This window comes from Nerophis ophidion, linkage group LG13, assembly GCF_033978795.1.
Source record: "Nerophis ophidion isolate RoL-2023_Sa linkage group LG13, RoL_Noph_v1.0, whole genome shotgun sequence".
Lineage (NCBI taxonomy): Eukaryota > Metazoa > Chordata > Actinopteri > Syngnathiformes > Syngnathidae > Nerophis > Nerophis ophidion.
In genome coordinates this window covers 10332940-10349930 of record NC_084623.1, presented here as the reverse complement: position 1 = coordinate 10349930, position 16991 = coordinate 10332940, and the positions used below count along the sequence as shown (strand labels likewise).

The window sequence follows — 16991 nt, the reverse complement described above, 5'->3', positions numbered from 1 at the left end:
ACTAGTGTCTCAAAGGGCTGCACAAACCACTACGACATCCTCGGTAGGCCCACATAAGGGCAAGGAAAACTCACACCCAGTGGGACATCGGTGACAATAATGACCCAGTGGGACCTCGGTGACAATGATGACTATGAGAACCTTGGAGAGGAGGAAAGCAATGGATGTCGAGCGGGTTTAACATGATACTGTGAAAGTTCAATCCATAATGGATCCAACACAGTAAGGCAGGAAGAGTCGCCACACGAGTTCCTGGAAAATGATTTGATTTATTTATTTGTTTTTACTCATCATTAGTGCAGAGTGTAACATACATTGTGTGTGTCCTCAGGGATGTGTTCGAGCAGCTGTCAGAAACGGAGAAGGCCGGGGCGAGTAGCACCTCGGACGTGGGGCGGAATGTCCTGCAGCCCCTCTGAGGTCTCCGTCTTTGTACCCTAACGGTAACACCTGAACATAACTTGACTGGTGTTGCCTCTCAACAACCTAAGCTACTACTGATTGCTGTCCTATTGCTCGTTTGTGGCACAAGTTGTGTCCTTTTGCCAGGTTACAGTAACACCTGTTTTCTAACCAAGGTGTAAAACTGTCATGACCAGCAGTTGCCAGAAATGCAGTTAAACTTCAAATGAACTATGTTTCCTTCATGTTTTGGGGGTTTCCGTTCTTTGCTAAAGTTTTATCAACCATCTGTTTTGTAAATGTTACATTTCTTTGTCAATACATAATGAAAACGTTAATGTCGTTGCCACACGTTCACTTAAATACAGCTGTAAAATAGCAGATGTTAATATTGGAGCTTCTATGTTTTTCTAACTCTTTATTTCCTTTGTAAAGTAAATAAAGATACTCTATGTTGGATTATGATCTATTATAGAGTTAGAGGGTTGTTGTATTTAGCGGGTACACTTGGTGCAATATCTGTCCTGGCACAAATTGGTCAATTGGACTTGCTGTGTGGATTTCTTTTTTTCCCAGCTGCTTTTTGTGCTTCACGTATTAATTCCCAGCAAAGACCTGTCTTGAGTTTTGATGTTGTGCCTCTTTAATATTTTAGACAATGTACGTGACAAGCTTTACCTTGTTTTTCCAATATTTGTAACAATTTTGTAGTCTGATTTTTCTATTTATTGCAATTTAGGATTTATTTCCTTATGAATCCTACTAGACCACCAGGGAAGCAAGATACAGTATGTTGTCATACCCAATTAAAGTCTCTTAACACACGTCCATCCTTTCAAGTTAGTTTGCCAATACAATACTTTTCTTTCATAGCTCAACAGTGACAGAGTTGTAACAAACTACTGGAACTTTGTATAAACAAAGACAAATTATTATTTCCACCTCGGAAGTCTTCTTTGACTGACTTGGACAACACTATCCTTGGATTGCTGTGTAAAGCAGATGCAACAGTTTTGTGAAGAACAAGCAGCTCTTTTTAGCCCCTGCGCCAAACCGACATATTCTTACAGAAGATTGTAATAAAATATTACAACAAAAGTACACAAATATTATGTTTATTTTGTGTTCGGAAAGAAATCCACTTTATCGCTGCACAAAATCAGATTTTTGAGACTTGCATGGGTTTCAACTCAAAAATATGTATCATAGATCCTCGTGGCATCTCTTCGTCAGCGGCAGCAAATGTTGCCCTGTCAATCTGTTGTACTCGCCAAGGATGTAGCTTTCCTTCTGCAGCATCTACAGGCAGAGCGACAAACGACTTGGCATGGTATCAAGGTGTCATCAGAAGACACAAATAGACACAGACATCAAATTTCATTCATTCAGTGATGAATTATGCATCCTTAAAACCTTGAAAGGCCTTAGTGGCCACATGTGTGGACAGCACCTTTTAGCTCTTATTTCCAAAATTGTGTACACTATTGAATTGGGGTCTTATGTGGACACTTATTCTGCCATCTGGTGGTGTCAGAAGAGTATAACACAATGGAATTTGGGAAAGAAAAGTGTAAAAAATTAAAAAAATAGCATGTCAATAAACACTAAGTACACATTTGTGTACTTATGGACTAAATACATCATATCAAAAGATGATTCTTAGTTTTTATTCTAATTAAGGTCCAATAAGCCCAAATAGCAAAGAGAAATGGGGGGGAAAAAAGCATGTAAACAAACAGCTTGGGCCTTAAGAGGTTTTAAAGGGAAAATGCACTTTTTACTTTTTTTTCCTCAAATATGGCCTATCATATACAATCCTTATGTAGAACAAGGACACGTTTTTCTTTTTCTTTTTTTAAATGTGTTCTAACTTGCAATTGTTATGGGTGGCTAACAATTGCATTGGTTTCCGCGGGTCATAAAAAAGCATTAAGTCGTTGAATGGATTTTGCAAAAAGGAAGGTCTTAAATGGCATTAAAAAGCAGGAAATGTGTTTGTAGGTAATAAAATGTATAATTTTTCAGCCGATGATATCAGTGTTATATTATCAAACATCTCTTGTTGTGATGCGTCATAAAAATAATATGCTGCCTTAAATGAGCAAAAATATGTAAATATTACATGCTAATATAAATGGACCGTTACTACATTACATACATACTTACATCATGTATTAAAAAAAAAGTGGAAGCTTTTGGATATTTTGAATAGTTTTTAGGCGGAATAGAGTGACTCACATAAGCTCTGTTGTCAGCTGACTTTTGCTAGCATTTATTTACAATTTCAATTTAAGATTTGTTCACGTCGTGAATGATAGGCCAAATTCCCCTTGAAATGATTAGCTTTGGAGGCCGATATCTCACACACACATCAGCATTCTAGAACGACACAAAGTCTCCACACATACCTCAGTCCAGTCCTCCTCGGTCTCATGTCGGTAACCAAGAAGGTGGCAGATACCGTGGGCAATCATCACCTAAAACAATAACCATTAATTGTGAATATTACTATGATCTACAACGACCAATGGTTAGGAAAGGATAAATGAGGTCAAATGCACTGGATCGCTATTGTTACTCACAGTTAGTGTTCCATGAAGATCTGAGGAGTCTTCCTGACACTGTCTCATAATAAACTCCACACCCAGGAAAATATCCCCTAGGTTCAGTTCATCTCTGTGAAGGGAGATAGGCATCTTTCCAGGTCTTAATCCCTACAAATGCATTCAAAATGTGGTGACAAGTGCAGTCCTTCAGGTTACTTTTGTCATTTATTAGTAAAGGCAGGGCATGTCAGTGCTGCTAAAAATCCACAAACACAGCAAACGAATGCACATATTCATTTATTTGTGGCGACCCGCCACGAATAAAAATAAAAATAACTTCTTTTTTTTTCGGCTTTTGACTCGCTCGACCGCTCATAAAAGCAATGGGACTCTGTCTGTGAATGGAGCTTGTAGTTACATATCATACAAATATGTAAATATTATATAAATATGTACATAAAGTTTTGTAATTATATGCCAACTCCAAGTTCGTATGGGCATATAGTATGCGCCTGCCTAGAATTACGGCCGGGTCAAACTCGCTTCGCAAAATAATTAGTGCATGCTTAGCATTACCGCCTGGTCGAACTCGTGACGTCACGAGTGACGCTTCCCCTGTCATTATTTTCAAAATGGAGGAGGCTGATTTCATTACCGGTAATTTGAAATCGCACAAAGGAAAGACGATTAAGAGCTATTCAGTAGGATTTAAGGTCCAAGCTATTGAAGACCGGTATGCTAAAAAGAACAGTAAGCAGCTATGTTTTATAAATATACCTGTGGAGAGGTGGAGCCGACGGTCCGACAGACAGACAGGCAGATGGCGGCGAGCGAGCGGAGAGGAGGAGCGGAAGAGCGACCTGGACTGAGGTTTTATTGAAAAATAAACATAGTCAAACTGCTCAAGCCATGTCCTTCCTTGGTGGTCCTGGGAACCCGCAAGACGAAGGCTTGAGACTGTCATAATACCGTAGCTGCGTGTGTCAAATATGAGTCATTAAATGACTACCGTCTCCTGGTGGTAGAGGGCGCTAGTGATCCTTCTTGCGACTACTCGGCTGCAGAAGAAGTGAAATGAGTGACGGGACATGTACTGGAGGTAAAAAAGGAAGATCTCCAAGACAGAGAGGGGGCGAAGCTAATTATAATTATACAGCGCTTTTCTCTAGTGACTCAAACCCAATATCTAAGTTACATTTAAGGACACAACGGCAGTGACTAGGATGGCGGAAGCGGGAATCGAACCTGCAACCCTCAAGTTGCTGGCACGGCCACTCTACCAACCGAGCTATACCGCCCCCCGAGACTTTTAAAACTGAAGAAAGATAAGGAAGACTTCTATAAACAAGTTTTTGATGCTTTTGATCAGAAGGAGCTGGCATGGACTATATAAGTAAAGGTAAGACCATAATAACTTTTTTTTATTAAATGTGCTTTTCATGATGTTTCCTTGCATCACACTCAAATTTTTACTGCATGCCTTTGGTAAGTGCCGGAGTGAGAAGAGGTTTTAAAATAATTAGCGCATGCTTACTTTTAACACATGCCTTTGCAAGCGCAGGAGTGAGAAGAGGTTTTAAATTAATTAGCTCCCCGGCGGCAATCCATGCGTTTGTTACGTCTCGCCTCGATTACTGTAACGTATTATTTTCGGGTCTCCCCATGTCTAGCATTAAAAGATTACAGTTGGTACAAAATGCGGCTGCTAGACTTTTGACAAGAACAAGAAAGTTTGATCACATTACGCCTGTACTGGCTCACCTGCACTGGCTTCCTGTGCACTTAAGATGTGACTTTAAGGTTTTACTAATTACGTATAAAATACTACACGGTCTAGCTCCAGCCTATCTTGCCGATTGTATTGTACCATATGTCCCGGCAAGAAATCTGCGTTCAAAAGACTCCGGCTTATTAGTGATTCCTAAAGCCCAAAAAAAGTCTGCGGGCTATAGAGCGTTTTCCGTTCGGGCTCCAGTACTCTGGAATGCCCTCCCGGTAACAGTTCGAGATGCTACCTCAGTAGAAGCATTTAAGTCTCACCTTAAAACTCATCTGTATACTCTAGCCTTTAAATAGACCTCCTTTTTAGACCAGTTGATCTGCCGCTTCTTTTCTTTCTCCTATGTCCCCCCCTCCCTTGTGGAGGGGGTCCGGTCCGATGACCATGGATGAAGTACTGGCTGTCCAGAGTCGAGACCCAGGATGGACCGCTCGTCGGGACCCAGGACTGACCGCTCGCCTGTATCAATTGGGGACATCTCTACGCTGCTGATCCGCCTCCGCTTGAGATGGTCTCCTATGGATGGGACTCTCGCTGCTGTCTTGGATCCGCTTTGAACTGAACTCTCGCGGCTGTGTTGGAGCCACTATGGATTGAACTTTCACAGTATCATGTTAGACCCGCTCGACATCCATTGCTTTGGGTCCCCTGGGGGGGGGGGGGGGGGGGGGTTGCTGCCCACATCTGAGGTCCTCTCCAAGGTTTCTCATAGTCAGGATTGCCACTAGCGTCCCACTGGATGTGAATTCTCCCTGCCCACTGGGTGTGAGTTTTCCTTGCCCTTTTGTGGGTTCTTCCGAGGATGTTGTAGTCGTAATGATTTGTGCAGTCCTTTGAGACATTTGTGATTTGGGGCTATATAAATAAACATTGATTGATTGAACTAAGGTACTTGACTTGGTGAATCCATGAATCTAGCGGTAAATATACTCCTCCCCTCTTAACCACGCCCCGCCCCCGACCACGCCCCCCACCTCCCGAAATTGGCAAGTATGCCCCCGGGCCGCACTTTGGACACCCCCCCCCCCAGGCCCAGATGTAGTCCATATTTACCTCATGAAATGGGAAAGAGAGGACGTCCGTGGGTCGGTCCTTCCTCCGGTACATGTGGTTTATCTGCCGGATCCTGCGGTCGTCGACACAAACGATGCCCAGGTCGAAGTTGCGGATGCCGAGGATGTGTCTTATGGTGTCGGCGTCCTTTCGCAGCCTGGCACGGCGGAGAGGAACCACCTTTTGCAGGTTCCGCACCACTACACTCATCTCAAAACGCCACTTCAACAGATAAATAAGGGCGACATTAAGTTGTAGACATATTTGTCCTTTAAATAAAATAAAATAAAAAAGAGTAGTTTTGTTGACGGCCACTCACACTAAAGCTACAGCGGTCACTTCTGAAATCAAGGTGACACGCCGGGAGCCTGACGTACAAAGGAACGAAGCCATACGGCTCTTTTATCTAATGTGCGGGTATACAGTTAAACGATTCGATATTTTCTTTAAAAGAAAAGTTTGTCGTTGATGCTGTTTTAATACTGCTGTGATCAATGACTGCAATGGCGGAATACAAACTCGGGACTCATGAGGCGTTCAATAACACTGGGAATTCAGTCGACTTTTTTTAAACGAACTGCTGTCATAATGCCGGCGTGGGAAAATGTTTACGAATGAGAAAAAAAGAAACATTATACTCGTGGCAGACGAACGTCAATTACCGTCTGACTGAAGTGTTTTACAGTCTTAAAAACGACAACTCCAAAATAGATTTTCAGTTTTCTTAATAGCAGCAAACGCAGCATCAGATTGCCGACCGGAACCGGATATGTGATAGAATGGAGGGAGCATCGACATCTTAAAAGTACAAACCACGTTTCCATATGAGTTGGGAAATTGTCCATCCATTTCCTACCGCTTATTCCCTTTGGGGTTGTGGGGGACGCTGGTGTCTATCTCAGCTACAATCGGGCGGAAGGCTGAGTACACCCTGGACAAGTCGCCATCTCATCGCAGGGCCAACACAGATAGACAACATCCATCCATTTACTACCGCTTATTCCCTTTTGGGGTTGCTGGTGCCTATCTCATCTACAATCGGGCGGAAGGCTGAGTACACCCTGGACAAGTCGCCACCTCATCGCAGCGCCAACACAGATAGACAGACAGCATCCATCCATTTCCACCGCTTATTCCCTTTTGGGGTCGCTGGTGCCTATCTCAGCTACAATCGGGCGGAAGGCTGAGTACACCCTGGACAAGTTGTCACCTCATTGCAGGGCCAACACAGATAGACAGACAACATCCAACCATTTTCTACTGCTTATTCCCTTATGGGGTGGCAGGAGGCGCTGGTGCCTATCTCAGCTACAATCGGGCGGAAGGCGGTGTACACCCTGGACAAGTCGCCACCTAATCACCGGGCCAACACAGATAGACAGACAACATCCATCCATTTACTACCGCTTATTCCCTTTTGGGGTCGCAGGAGGCGCTGGTGCCTATCTCAGCTACAATCGGGCGGAAGGCGGGGTACACCCTGGACATGTCGCCACCTCATCGCATGGCCAAAACAAATAGACAGACAACATCCATCCAATTTCTACCGCTTATTCCCTTATGGGGTAGCAGGGGGCGCTGGTGCCTATCTTAGCTACAATCGGGCGGAAGGCGGGGTACACCCTGGACAAGTCGCCACCTCATCGCAGGGCCAACACAGATAGACAGACAACATCCATCCCTTTACTACTGCTTATTCCCTTTTGGGGTCGCAGGGGGCGCTGGTGCCTATCGCAGCTACAATCGGGCGGAAGGCGGTGTACACCCTGGACAAGTCGCCATCTCATCGCAGGGCCAACACAGATAGACAGACAACATCCATCTATTTTCTACCGCTTATTCCCTTATGGGGTAGCAGGGGGCACTGGTGCCTATCTCAGCTACAATCGGGCAGAAGGCGGGGTACACCCTGGACATGTCGCCACCTCATCGCAGGGCCAACACAAATAGACAGACAACATCCATCCATTTCCTACCGCTTATTCCCTTTTGGGGTGGCAGGGGGTGCTGGTGCCTATCTCAGCTACAATCGTGCGGGAGGCGGTGTACACCCTGGACAAGTCGCCATCTCATCGCAGGGCCAAAACAGATAGACAACATTCACACTCACATTCACCTACTAGGGACCATTTAGTGTTGCCAATCAACCTATCCCCAGGTGCATGTCTTTGGAAGTGGGAGGGGCCTATCCCCAGGTACATGTCTTTGGAAGTGGGAGGGGCCTATCCCCAGGTGCATGTCTTCGGAGGTGGGAAGAAGCTGGACGGAACCCACGCATTCACGGTGAGAACATGTAAACTCCACACAAAGATTCTGAGACCGGGATTGAACCCAGGACTACTCAGGACCTTCATATTGTGAGGCAGACACACTTATATTTAAAAATGAGTGTAAAATAATAAGTTTACCAAACACACACAAACTCACGCAGTTTTATTCAATATCGTTGTCAGCATATATTTGATGTATAAAAAAAAAAGCTGTTGACAAAATTCAAACGCAAAGAATTATATAAATTATTCATTTTTATTATCACCACTATTATCATTATCAATGATTTAGTGGATGACTTAACTCAGGGGTGTCCAAACTTTTTCCACAGAAAAATTTAGGCATGCTGGGGCCATTTGGATATTTTTCATTTTCAAAACATAACAAAATATATGGATTTTTTTTTTTTTTTATCCTTAGGGCTCCTGGGGAGCATAGAGGGTCTCAGTCACTAAAATGTTAAAAATAAGTCAAATTATTATTATTTTTTATTTAATGCTTACAGTAAATCTCTATATCAACTTAAGGTTGATATAAAGTAAAACAAATAAGGTTTTATGCCTTTTCTGTCAAAGACTACTTTGTTTTTTTTATAGTAAAACTGAAATATGTAGTATTTAGATGGAGAGATAGTAATTTATTGATTCCTTCGGGAGAGTTCCTTTATTTAGCAATTAAAGCTCTCAAAGATCAATAATGCAGGACGCCATTGATTTTAATTATTTAATATTTTTGAGTAATCACAGTGAAAAGTTAAATAAAATCCTACTAAATATATTTGAGATCCGAAAAGTTTTCCCACTCATAAAGTGATGCATTTTTATTAGTTTTTTTTTACTTTTAACACTTATTTTTCAAGATCAACTTCCGATATATCTGTCGATTTTAAGTTTGAACTATTATTTTGTTTGTTTTATGCTCTTTTGTCAAAACTTTGATGTTTTTATACGGCAACAACACAACATATTCAATATTTTTTCCACATAAAACATTTTAAAGTGAGAATTTCTAAGTATAAATTCATTATAACATAATTTTTTTGGTCCTTTTTTTTTTTGAGCAATGGAAAAAAAGAAAATAAAGACAAAAAGAAAAAAAAACTGCCTGCATTTTTAGCAATTTTTGCAGAATGTGTGGCGGTTAGCTGCGGGCCGCACTTTGGACACCCCTGACTTAACTGAATGTCAAGATTTATCTTATAAATAAACTTAATGCTCGCGCGTGCAGAAATTACCATAGTGTCTTTCTGATTGGAGGACTTCACAGAAGATCCGCCCACTCGGCCTTGTGATTGGTTCGCACCGTCCCTGGTCATGTCTCTCCATTTCCAAGTGTCTCTCGAATGATACCGCAATGTTTGCTGGGAAATGATGTGCGGAGTTTTTTAAAACAGCTCATTTACGTCTCAATAAAACTACAACTCCCACAGCCAGCCTGGTGGAGGCGGAACTTTGGGAGACTCAACAAATTCATACTGACACGGTGAACTTCACACATCTTACCCGTTATGACTGAGGGGACGTAAGTATGCTTTTTTTAAAATATTTATAAATAAATTCAAGACAAGTTATTGCACACAAGCGTAGTGACTTCGTTGACGTTAAAATAGTTTTGAAAGATGCTCCTGTTCCAAAATTACTTTAAAAGGTCTGCTTCTGACTTGTTCCTGACAACATGAATGAATATTTTAGAGAGGGGCATTATGGTTTTCTGAAAGGAGTCGGATCTTGAAGAGCCGTTCAAAAGACCCGACTTTTCTTTCTTTTTTAGATTTTTTTCATAGGTTACAAGGAAGTATGCACTAGTTACGGATATAAAATAAGATTTGGATATGAATAATTAAAATATTATTTAATTTTATAGAATATTTGTGGGAAATACTTGTTATAATTTTCATCTGGGTTTCGGATCTTGAAGAGTCGTTCAAAAGACCGACTCTTCTTTCTTATTGAGAATTTTTTAAGAGGTTACTCTTTTTGATCCATGAAAAATGCACTGGTTACAGGTATGATATATATTTGGATCTGAATAATTCAAATATTTTTCATTAAAACTATATTTCTGGGAATTATTTGTTATAATTTTCATCTGGGTTTCGGATCTTGAAAACACGCTCAAAAGACCGACTCTTTGTTCTTTTTGAGACGTTTTTCAGAAGTTATTCGTTTTTATCAAGGAAAAATGCACTAGTTACAGATATAAAATAATATTTGGATATGAATAATTCAAATATTTTACACTTTATGGAATATTTGTGGTAAATATTTTTGTTATAATTTCATCTGGGGTTTGTTTTCATTGTAAACTCTGTGGTGGTCCGTTATCTCCATTTTTTGACCTGTTTTATTGTGGGACAATAAATAACTATATAGGCTACAATCAACCTCCATGCAAATCGACTTTACTGAAATTAAAGGCCTACTGAAATGAGATTTTCTTATTTAAACAGGGATAGCAGGTCCATTCTATGTGTCATACTTGATCATTTCGCGATATTGCCATATTTTTGCTGAACGGATTTAGTAGAGAACATCGACGATAAAGTTCGCAACTTTTGGTCGCTAATCAAAAAGCCTTGCCTTTAATGGAAGTAGCAGACGATGTGCGCGTGACGTCACAGGTTGTAGGGCTCCTCACATCTGAACATTGTTTACAATCATAGCCAGCAGCAGCTAGAGCTATTTGGACCGAGAAAGCGACAATTTCCCCATTAATTTGAGCGAGGATGAAAGATTTGTGGATGAGGAAATTTAGAGTGAAGGACTAGGAAAAAAAAAAGGCGATTGCAGTGGGAGCGATTCAGATGTTTTTAGACATATTTACTAGGATAATTCTGGAAAATCCCTTATCTGCTATTGTGTTGCTAGTGTTTTAGTGAGATTAAATAGTACCTGAATGTCGGAGTGGTGTGGCCACGGGTGTGTTGACGCCAGAGTCTCTGAGGGAAGTCACGGCAGTTGCAGCAGGACGGAAGCTCCGCGGATGCTTCCGGTAAGAGGCGACTTATTGCCACAATTTTTTCACCGAAAACTGCCGGTTGACATGTAGTCGGGATCCATGTTCGCTTGACCGCTCTGATCCATGGTAAAACTTCATCTTTGGGAATTTTAAACAAGGAAACACCGGCTGTGTTTTTGTGGCTAAAGGCTAAAAGCTTCCCACCTCCATCTTTCTACTTTGACTTCTCCATTATTAATTGAACAAATTGCAAAAGATTCAGCAACACAGATGTCCAGAATACTGTGTAATTATGCGATTAAAGCAGACTACTTATGGCTTGGATCGGGCTGGAAAATAATGTCCGCTACAACTGGTGACGTCAAACGCACGCGTCATCATACCGCGATGTTTTCAACACGACACTTCGCGGGAAATTTAAAATAGCAATTTAGTCAACTAAAAAGGCCGTATTGGCATGTGTTGCAATGTTAATATTTCATCATTGATGTATAAACTATCAGACTGCGTGGTCGGTAGTAGTGGGTTTCAGTAGACCCTTAAAACTAAACTTTACAAAACGGGGGTAAAACTTTTTACGTGCCTCCACTTTGACAGCGTTTTCTCCCCGTCATCCATGTTGTAGGTTTTTTTGCTTCCATATGGAGTGTACTGACAAATAAAAAATAGAACTACACGCTACTTTGTATTAAAAATGGCAAGAACAAAAGATGCATGTGCATGTACAAGCCAGTCTGCCCCACAACAAGAGGATAGAGAAAAATAAGGCGCTTATTGACTACAGTCAGACTACAATGGCGGACTTGCACAAAGCGTTTTGAATACATTTGTACAATATATGGATAATCTGTTGACGTCACAGGACATAGGGAATTCCAAGCAACTCGTTTGTGGGAAGCATGGACAAAATTGTTTTATAAATATCTCCGCAATGCCTCGACAGATTGATTGCACATTTTCGAGACTTATGCCGACCCCAAATACACAACAACCGGTACCGAAAGGTAAGAAAAGTTTTTGCATAATCAGGCCCCTTTAACAGGTAGCCCCAAACTATTTGTGGTGGTCCAAATTTATTCATGGCTTGGGAAGGGATTCCTATGGCCCCATTGCTGGAAAGAAGAGTGGGGGTTGATCACTTTGCTGAAAATGATGGAAAGCGCCTCTCTACAAAGCAACTGACGCCGTGGTTAACGTTGGAATTGCTGGAAAACACATTTTAAGATATTCAACACTCCACTGCTATCTGGCGGCTTAAGTAGATGGAGCAACCCCCCAAATTGTCACGTTTCGTGTGTCAGGTAAACCGTGACAAATGGGGCCATGTGAATCCCCTTCCTACTGTATGGTAAAGACTCATTTAAAATTAAAGCTGCAAGCAGCGTTGGTCGGGTCCGCCTTTGGCCGCTGCTGAGCCCTGGTTTAAGTCAGACCTACATAGAGGTCTTGGTTTCATGTCTCTACGACATTCCCAACAGAAGTTACAAGCAGTTTTGTCTGGGTTTTTTCCTAGGGGGCGCTGGAGCGCAATTTTGACTTTTGGGGTTTGGTTTTTTATTAGATGGCAATTTTTGCCAGTCCTGATGCGTGTGTAAAATTTGGTGAGTTTTGAAGCATGTTAAGGGGGTCAAATTACAGATCAGCGTTTCTGGATGTTGTTGATAAATGCCTTTCGCTTGGCATAGTAGAGCTTTAAATTGCACTTTGAAGCATTTTAAGGTGGTGAAATTATAGTTTAAAGAGGCAAAAATAACAGTTTTGTCTGTGTTTTCTTCCTAGGAGCAGTTTTTTCAGTGTTTTACTCAAAAATAGCGCTAGAGTGCAATTTTGAGTTTTGGGGTTTGGTTTTTTCATTAGATCGCAATATTCGCCAGTTCTGGTGTGTGTGCCAAGTTTGGTGACTTTTGAAGCATTTTAAAGGGGTCAAATTACAGCGCAAAGAGGCAAAAATTGCATTTTTTTGCGCAAATTTTATTTTGAAGGGGTTTTTGCCAACTTCCTGTAGATTTTTGCTGAAAGAAGTGAGTGTATGAAAATATGGTCTAAGTCAGACCTACATGGGAGTTTTTGTTTCATGTCGCTATGACATTCCTAACAGAAGTTACATGCAGTTTTGTCTGTAATTTTTCCCTAGGGGGCGCTAGAGCGCAATTTTCATTTTGGGGGATTGGTTGCTTAATATGTTGGGAAGGTTTGCTATACCGACGTGTGTGTCAAATTTGGTGAGTTTTGAAGCATGTTAAGGGGGTCAAATTACAGCGCGTAGGTGCGGAATAATAATAAAACACAGCAGTTTCAATAGGGTCCTTGGCCCATGGGCAGGGCGGACCCTAACTAGGTTTTAGTAGGAAATATGTTACTAAGCTTCTGGAACGATCCTAACTCTCCCTCTCGGGGCGGTATAGCTCGGTTGGTAGAGTGGCCGTGTCAGCAACTTGAGGGTTGCATGTTCGATTCCCGCTTCCGCCATCTTAGTCGCTGCCGTTGTGTCCTTGGGCTAGACACTTTACCCACCTGCTCCCAGTGCCACCCACACTGGTTTAAATGTAACTTAGATATTGGGTTTCACTATGTAAAGCGCTTTGAGTCACTAGAGAAAAGCGCTATATAAAATATAATTCACTAATTCACTAATTCACTCCCTATGTATTCTATCAGTATCAACATACTGAGTTTGAGATGTAAACAAATCAGATCTACTGTATGATGTTTGTTTGTGATCGTACGATTCTCCCGGTCTCATCTAGGCACTTGCGTAGGCGAGGGGGGCCGCACAAGACGGAAGCAGCCACGGACTTGAGCCGCTGGCGACTGACCAATGCTGACGGCAGGCAAACCTGGCGTTACGTGGACGATGTCGACGGTCCGGAGAGAGAGCAGACCATGCTCGAGGCCCATTCTTTAGGCTTGGACACGGTATGTACTCTGGTAGACCGGTGGTTCTCAGAAAACCATTGGCTCTCCATACACCACCATTAAGACCTACATTAAAAAAACCGTAGCGTAGTAGGCCTAGGTCAGGGGTTGGCAACCCAAAAGTACTAAAAGAAAATCTGTCTGGAGCCACAAAAAATTAAAAGCCTTATACAGGGGTTGTAATGAAGGCAACACATGATGTAAGTGTCTATATTAGCTATATAAGCCTACTATCAACATTTTTGCAACATTGGAAATCCTTAGTAAAATGGAGGATTCACACAGGATGAGATAACAACTGGAAACGACTGGCTCAGAATGGCCAAAAGTATAGATGTGTGTGTCCAAGTTAAAGGAGACGGCAGGCTGTCTTCTTCTAATGGATTTATTACAATCTTTGCGAGCTGGCTAATATTTACTGTGGTCTGGAACAACATGGCACACAAACAACTATCAGAAATGCAGCCAATGTTACATCCAGATAACGTGTCCCCATGCAATGCAAATATAAATTAAATACACAAATTACATAAGTAAAGTGATTTAAATGAGCGCGAATATACCAAAAAATGAGGCATAATGATGCAATATGTACATGCAGCTAGCCTAAATAGCATGTTAGCATCGATTAGCTTGCAGTCATGTATTGAGCAAATATGACTGATCAGCACTCCAGCAAATCAATAAGATTAACCAAGTTCACCTTTGTGCATTGACGCACAGCATAAAACGTTTGGTGGACAAAATGAGACAAAGAAGGAGTGGCATAAAACACAAACTTTCTGTGGCAGCATGTAAACCAACTACGATGAGTTGAAAGATCGCTGAAATTAGTAGGACAAAACAGCGCTCGCCAAATACTCTCATCAGTGAAGCATGTTTAATACAAACAGTGGGATTTCTAACAATTAGGAAGTTTTGTGTAAAGTTTGTTCTTCGACAGAAAATGTATTAAAACAAAAAATATATTTTTTATATATATATAAACTCTTTTTTCTGAATCTTTTTCCGTTTTCACCCATCTCTGAAAGAGTTCCAGGGAGCCACTAGGGCGGCGCTAAAGAGCCATGGGTTGCTGACCCCCTAGGTCAGGGGTCGGGAACCTTTTTGGCAGAGATAGCCCTCAAAGCTAAATATTTTAAAATGCATTTCCGTGAGAGGCATATAATATTTTTTAGCACTGAATACAACTAAATGCCTGCATTTTTAAGTAAGACCAACATTTTTAGCGTGTAATAAGTCTCTTATTCTTTTTAATAACATTGTTATTCTGAAGCTAACCAATAATAAGTAAAATACTTCTCAGCATTAATGCAACTTCTTAAACCGGATGGATGAATTAAAATGCCTGAACATGTTTTATATTTTGAATGTTATTTTTAACACTGTGATTACTTTTCATGTTAAGCAATGTCAGCTAATATTGATCTGAGAGCCAGATGCAGTCATCAAAAGAGCCACATCTGGCTCGAGAGCCATGGGTTCCCTACCCCTGCCCGAGGTATTTGTTAAAAAAACAAGACCAAGGTTTTATTTAACAAGCATATATAATATATATACGGTATTTAATATTCTTTGCCACTGTAACACTACTCACAGTTTGAACAGTAACACTGTTTTTGAATTTAGAAAACTAAAACACTGTAGTTTATTCAAGTGGCGTACCACTAGATGGAGCCATAGTTGTAGAATCACTGTCTTTGACATCATAACAATTCATGAATTCGGTGAGAGTTCAATTTGATATGTCTGCATGGGTTAATTTCTAATGTTTACTTGTCCCCACAGACAAAGTTTGTGCGTGACTCCCCGCCCGCCAGCACAGCCGTACGAGCAGCCATGAAGGGCATGCTCTTCTACAGTCACCTCCAGGCGGAGGACGGCCACTGGGCGGGGGACTATGGTGGACCTCTCTTCCTGCTTCCAGGTATGACATGTTGAAAGACATTTTGGTGAGATGCTCGTTCTTCCAGTTTAACTTCCCAATGCTTTATGTCCAATAGAGTACAGTGGAACCGCGATTTACAAACTTAATTGGGTCTTGAACGGGGTTCGTGAATCAAAAAATGTGTATCGTGAAGCAAATTTCTCCTTAAGAAACAGTGTAAATATGAATAATGGGTTCTAACGTCGACAAAAGTACATATTTTAGTAAAGGTTTATAATTTTCGAATACAATATAAAGTGCAATACAGTACGCACGCACACAGAAGTTCTTTTGGTGGCCTCACAAATGATCAGAAATCACAGCAATCCTTAACAGTAACAACCACATTTTTGCAATAATAAACATTGAAAAGAGTATAATCCACATCCAATAACATCCGCAAGGAGCTGAAGAGACATGGAGAGAGAAGGAAGGGGGCGGGGGCTATTTGTGTGTGGTTGTGTGCTGCTGAACCAAAAGTAGTGTCGTTTCCTCCGCTGTGAAATAAGTCTGCTCTGGCATATTTTCCAGATATGTCAGATCTCATTACAATTAAAAGCCTGCTTCATCAATTCCTCCGTACTTGTGGGCGCCATTAGGAATGTACTCCTCCCAAAGAGCCATTTTGCCCGCTTCACAAAATAAAGAAAACAATGGGAGCCACAAAACTCTTTTGAAATTTAAAATGAAATAACACTGCATAAAGAGTTTTTTTTTTTTTTGTGCTATGTATAAACCAGGGGTCTCAGACACGCGGCCCGCATCTTACTAAGAAAATTTGATGTTAGTGCGGCCCGCGAGTTTTATGTGAATGCCGCTTGACAGCATTACACTCGCCAACCCTCCCAAATTTCCCGGGAGGCTCCCGAATTCTCAAAGCTACTATTCTCGCGAATATCGGCTTATTTTCACCCAGATAACAATAATATGGGCGTGCTATGAAGGCGCTGCCTTTAACGCCTTCTACAACATGAACAAACGGTTTGCCAGCCCAGTTACACGTTGTATGTGGCTTCTGCAGACACACGTACACGACTGCAAGACATACTTGTTCAACAGCCATGCCCGTTTAAATGCCCCCGGGGTTTTTGGTTAGGGATGCATGGGATTCTGGGTATTTGCTATGTTGTGTTTATGA

At 41.5% G+C, this 16991-nt stretch overlaps 3 protein-coding genes across 7 annotated transcripts in view; 2 read left to right on the top strand and 1 right to left on the bottom strand.

Moving 5' to 3' along the window:
* Positions 1-1343, top strand: part of usp37 (ubiquitin specific peptidase 37) — a 38881-nt gene extending 37538 nt beyond the window's left edge. The window contains exon 24 of the mRNA XM_061918368.1: positions 332-1343. Coding sequence (XP_061774352.1) covers positions 332-419 — 88 coding nt within the window. The 3' untranslated portion in view covers positions 420-1343. The remainder of the gene's footprint in view (positions 1-331) is intronic.
* Positions 1344-1501: 158 nt separating this feature from the next.
* On the bottom strand, positions 1502-5927 carry LOC133564221 (endoribonuclease YbeY-like). The gene is made up of 4 exons (XM_061918375.1): positions 5782-5927; positions 2985-3078; positions 2811-2879; positions 1502-1701 (listed from the first exon to the last, which is right to left on the bottom strand). The coding sequence occupies exons 1-4, from the start codon at positions 5784-5786 to the stop codon at positions 1606-1608; spliced, it is 264 nt and encodes an 87-aa protein (XP_061774359.1). The 5' UTR covers positions 5787-5927; the 3' UTR covers positions 1502-1605.
* Positions 5735-16991, top strand: part of lss (lanosterol synthase (2,3-oxidosqualene-lanosterol cyclase)) — a 75478-nt gene continuing 64221 nt past the window's right edge. For 3 of the 5 annotated variants that reach the window (XM_061918369.1, XM_061918371.1, XM_061918370.1), the window contains exons 1-3: positions 5736-5970; positions 13758-13926; positions 15715-15853. In XM_061918369.1, coding sequence (XP_061774353.1) covers positions 5834-5970; positions 13758-13926; positions 15715-15853 — 445 coding nt within the window. In that variant the 5' untranslated portion in view covers positions 5736-5833. Of the gene's footprint in view, positions 5971-9461; positions 9574-13757; positions 13927-15714; positions 15854-16991 lie in introns of those variants that run through there. The other 2 variants (XM_061918372.1, XM_061918373.1) reach the window with 2 other exon arrangements.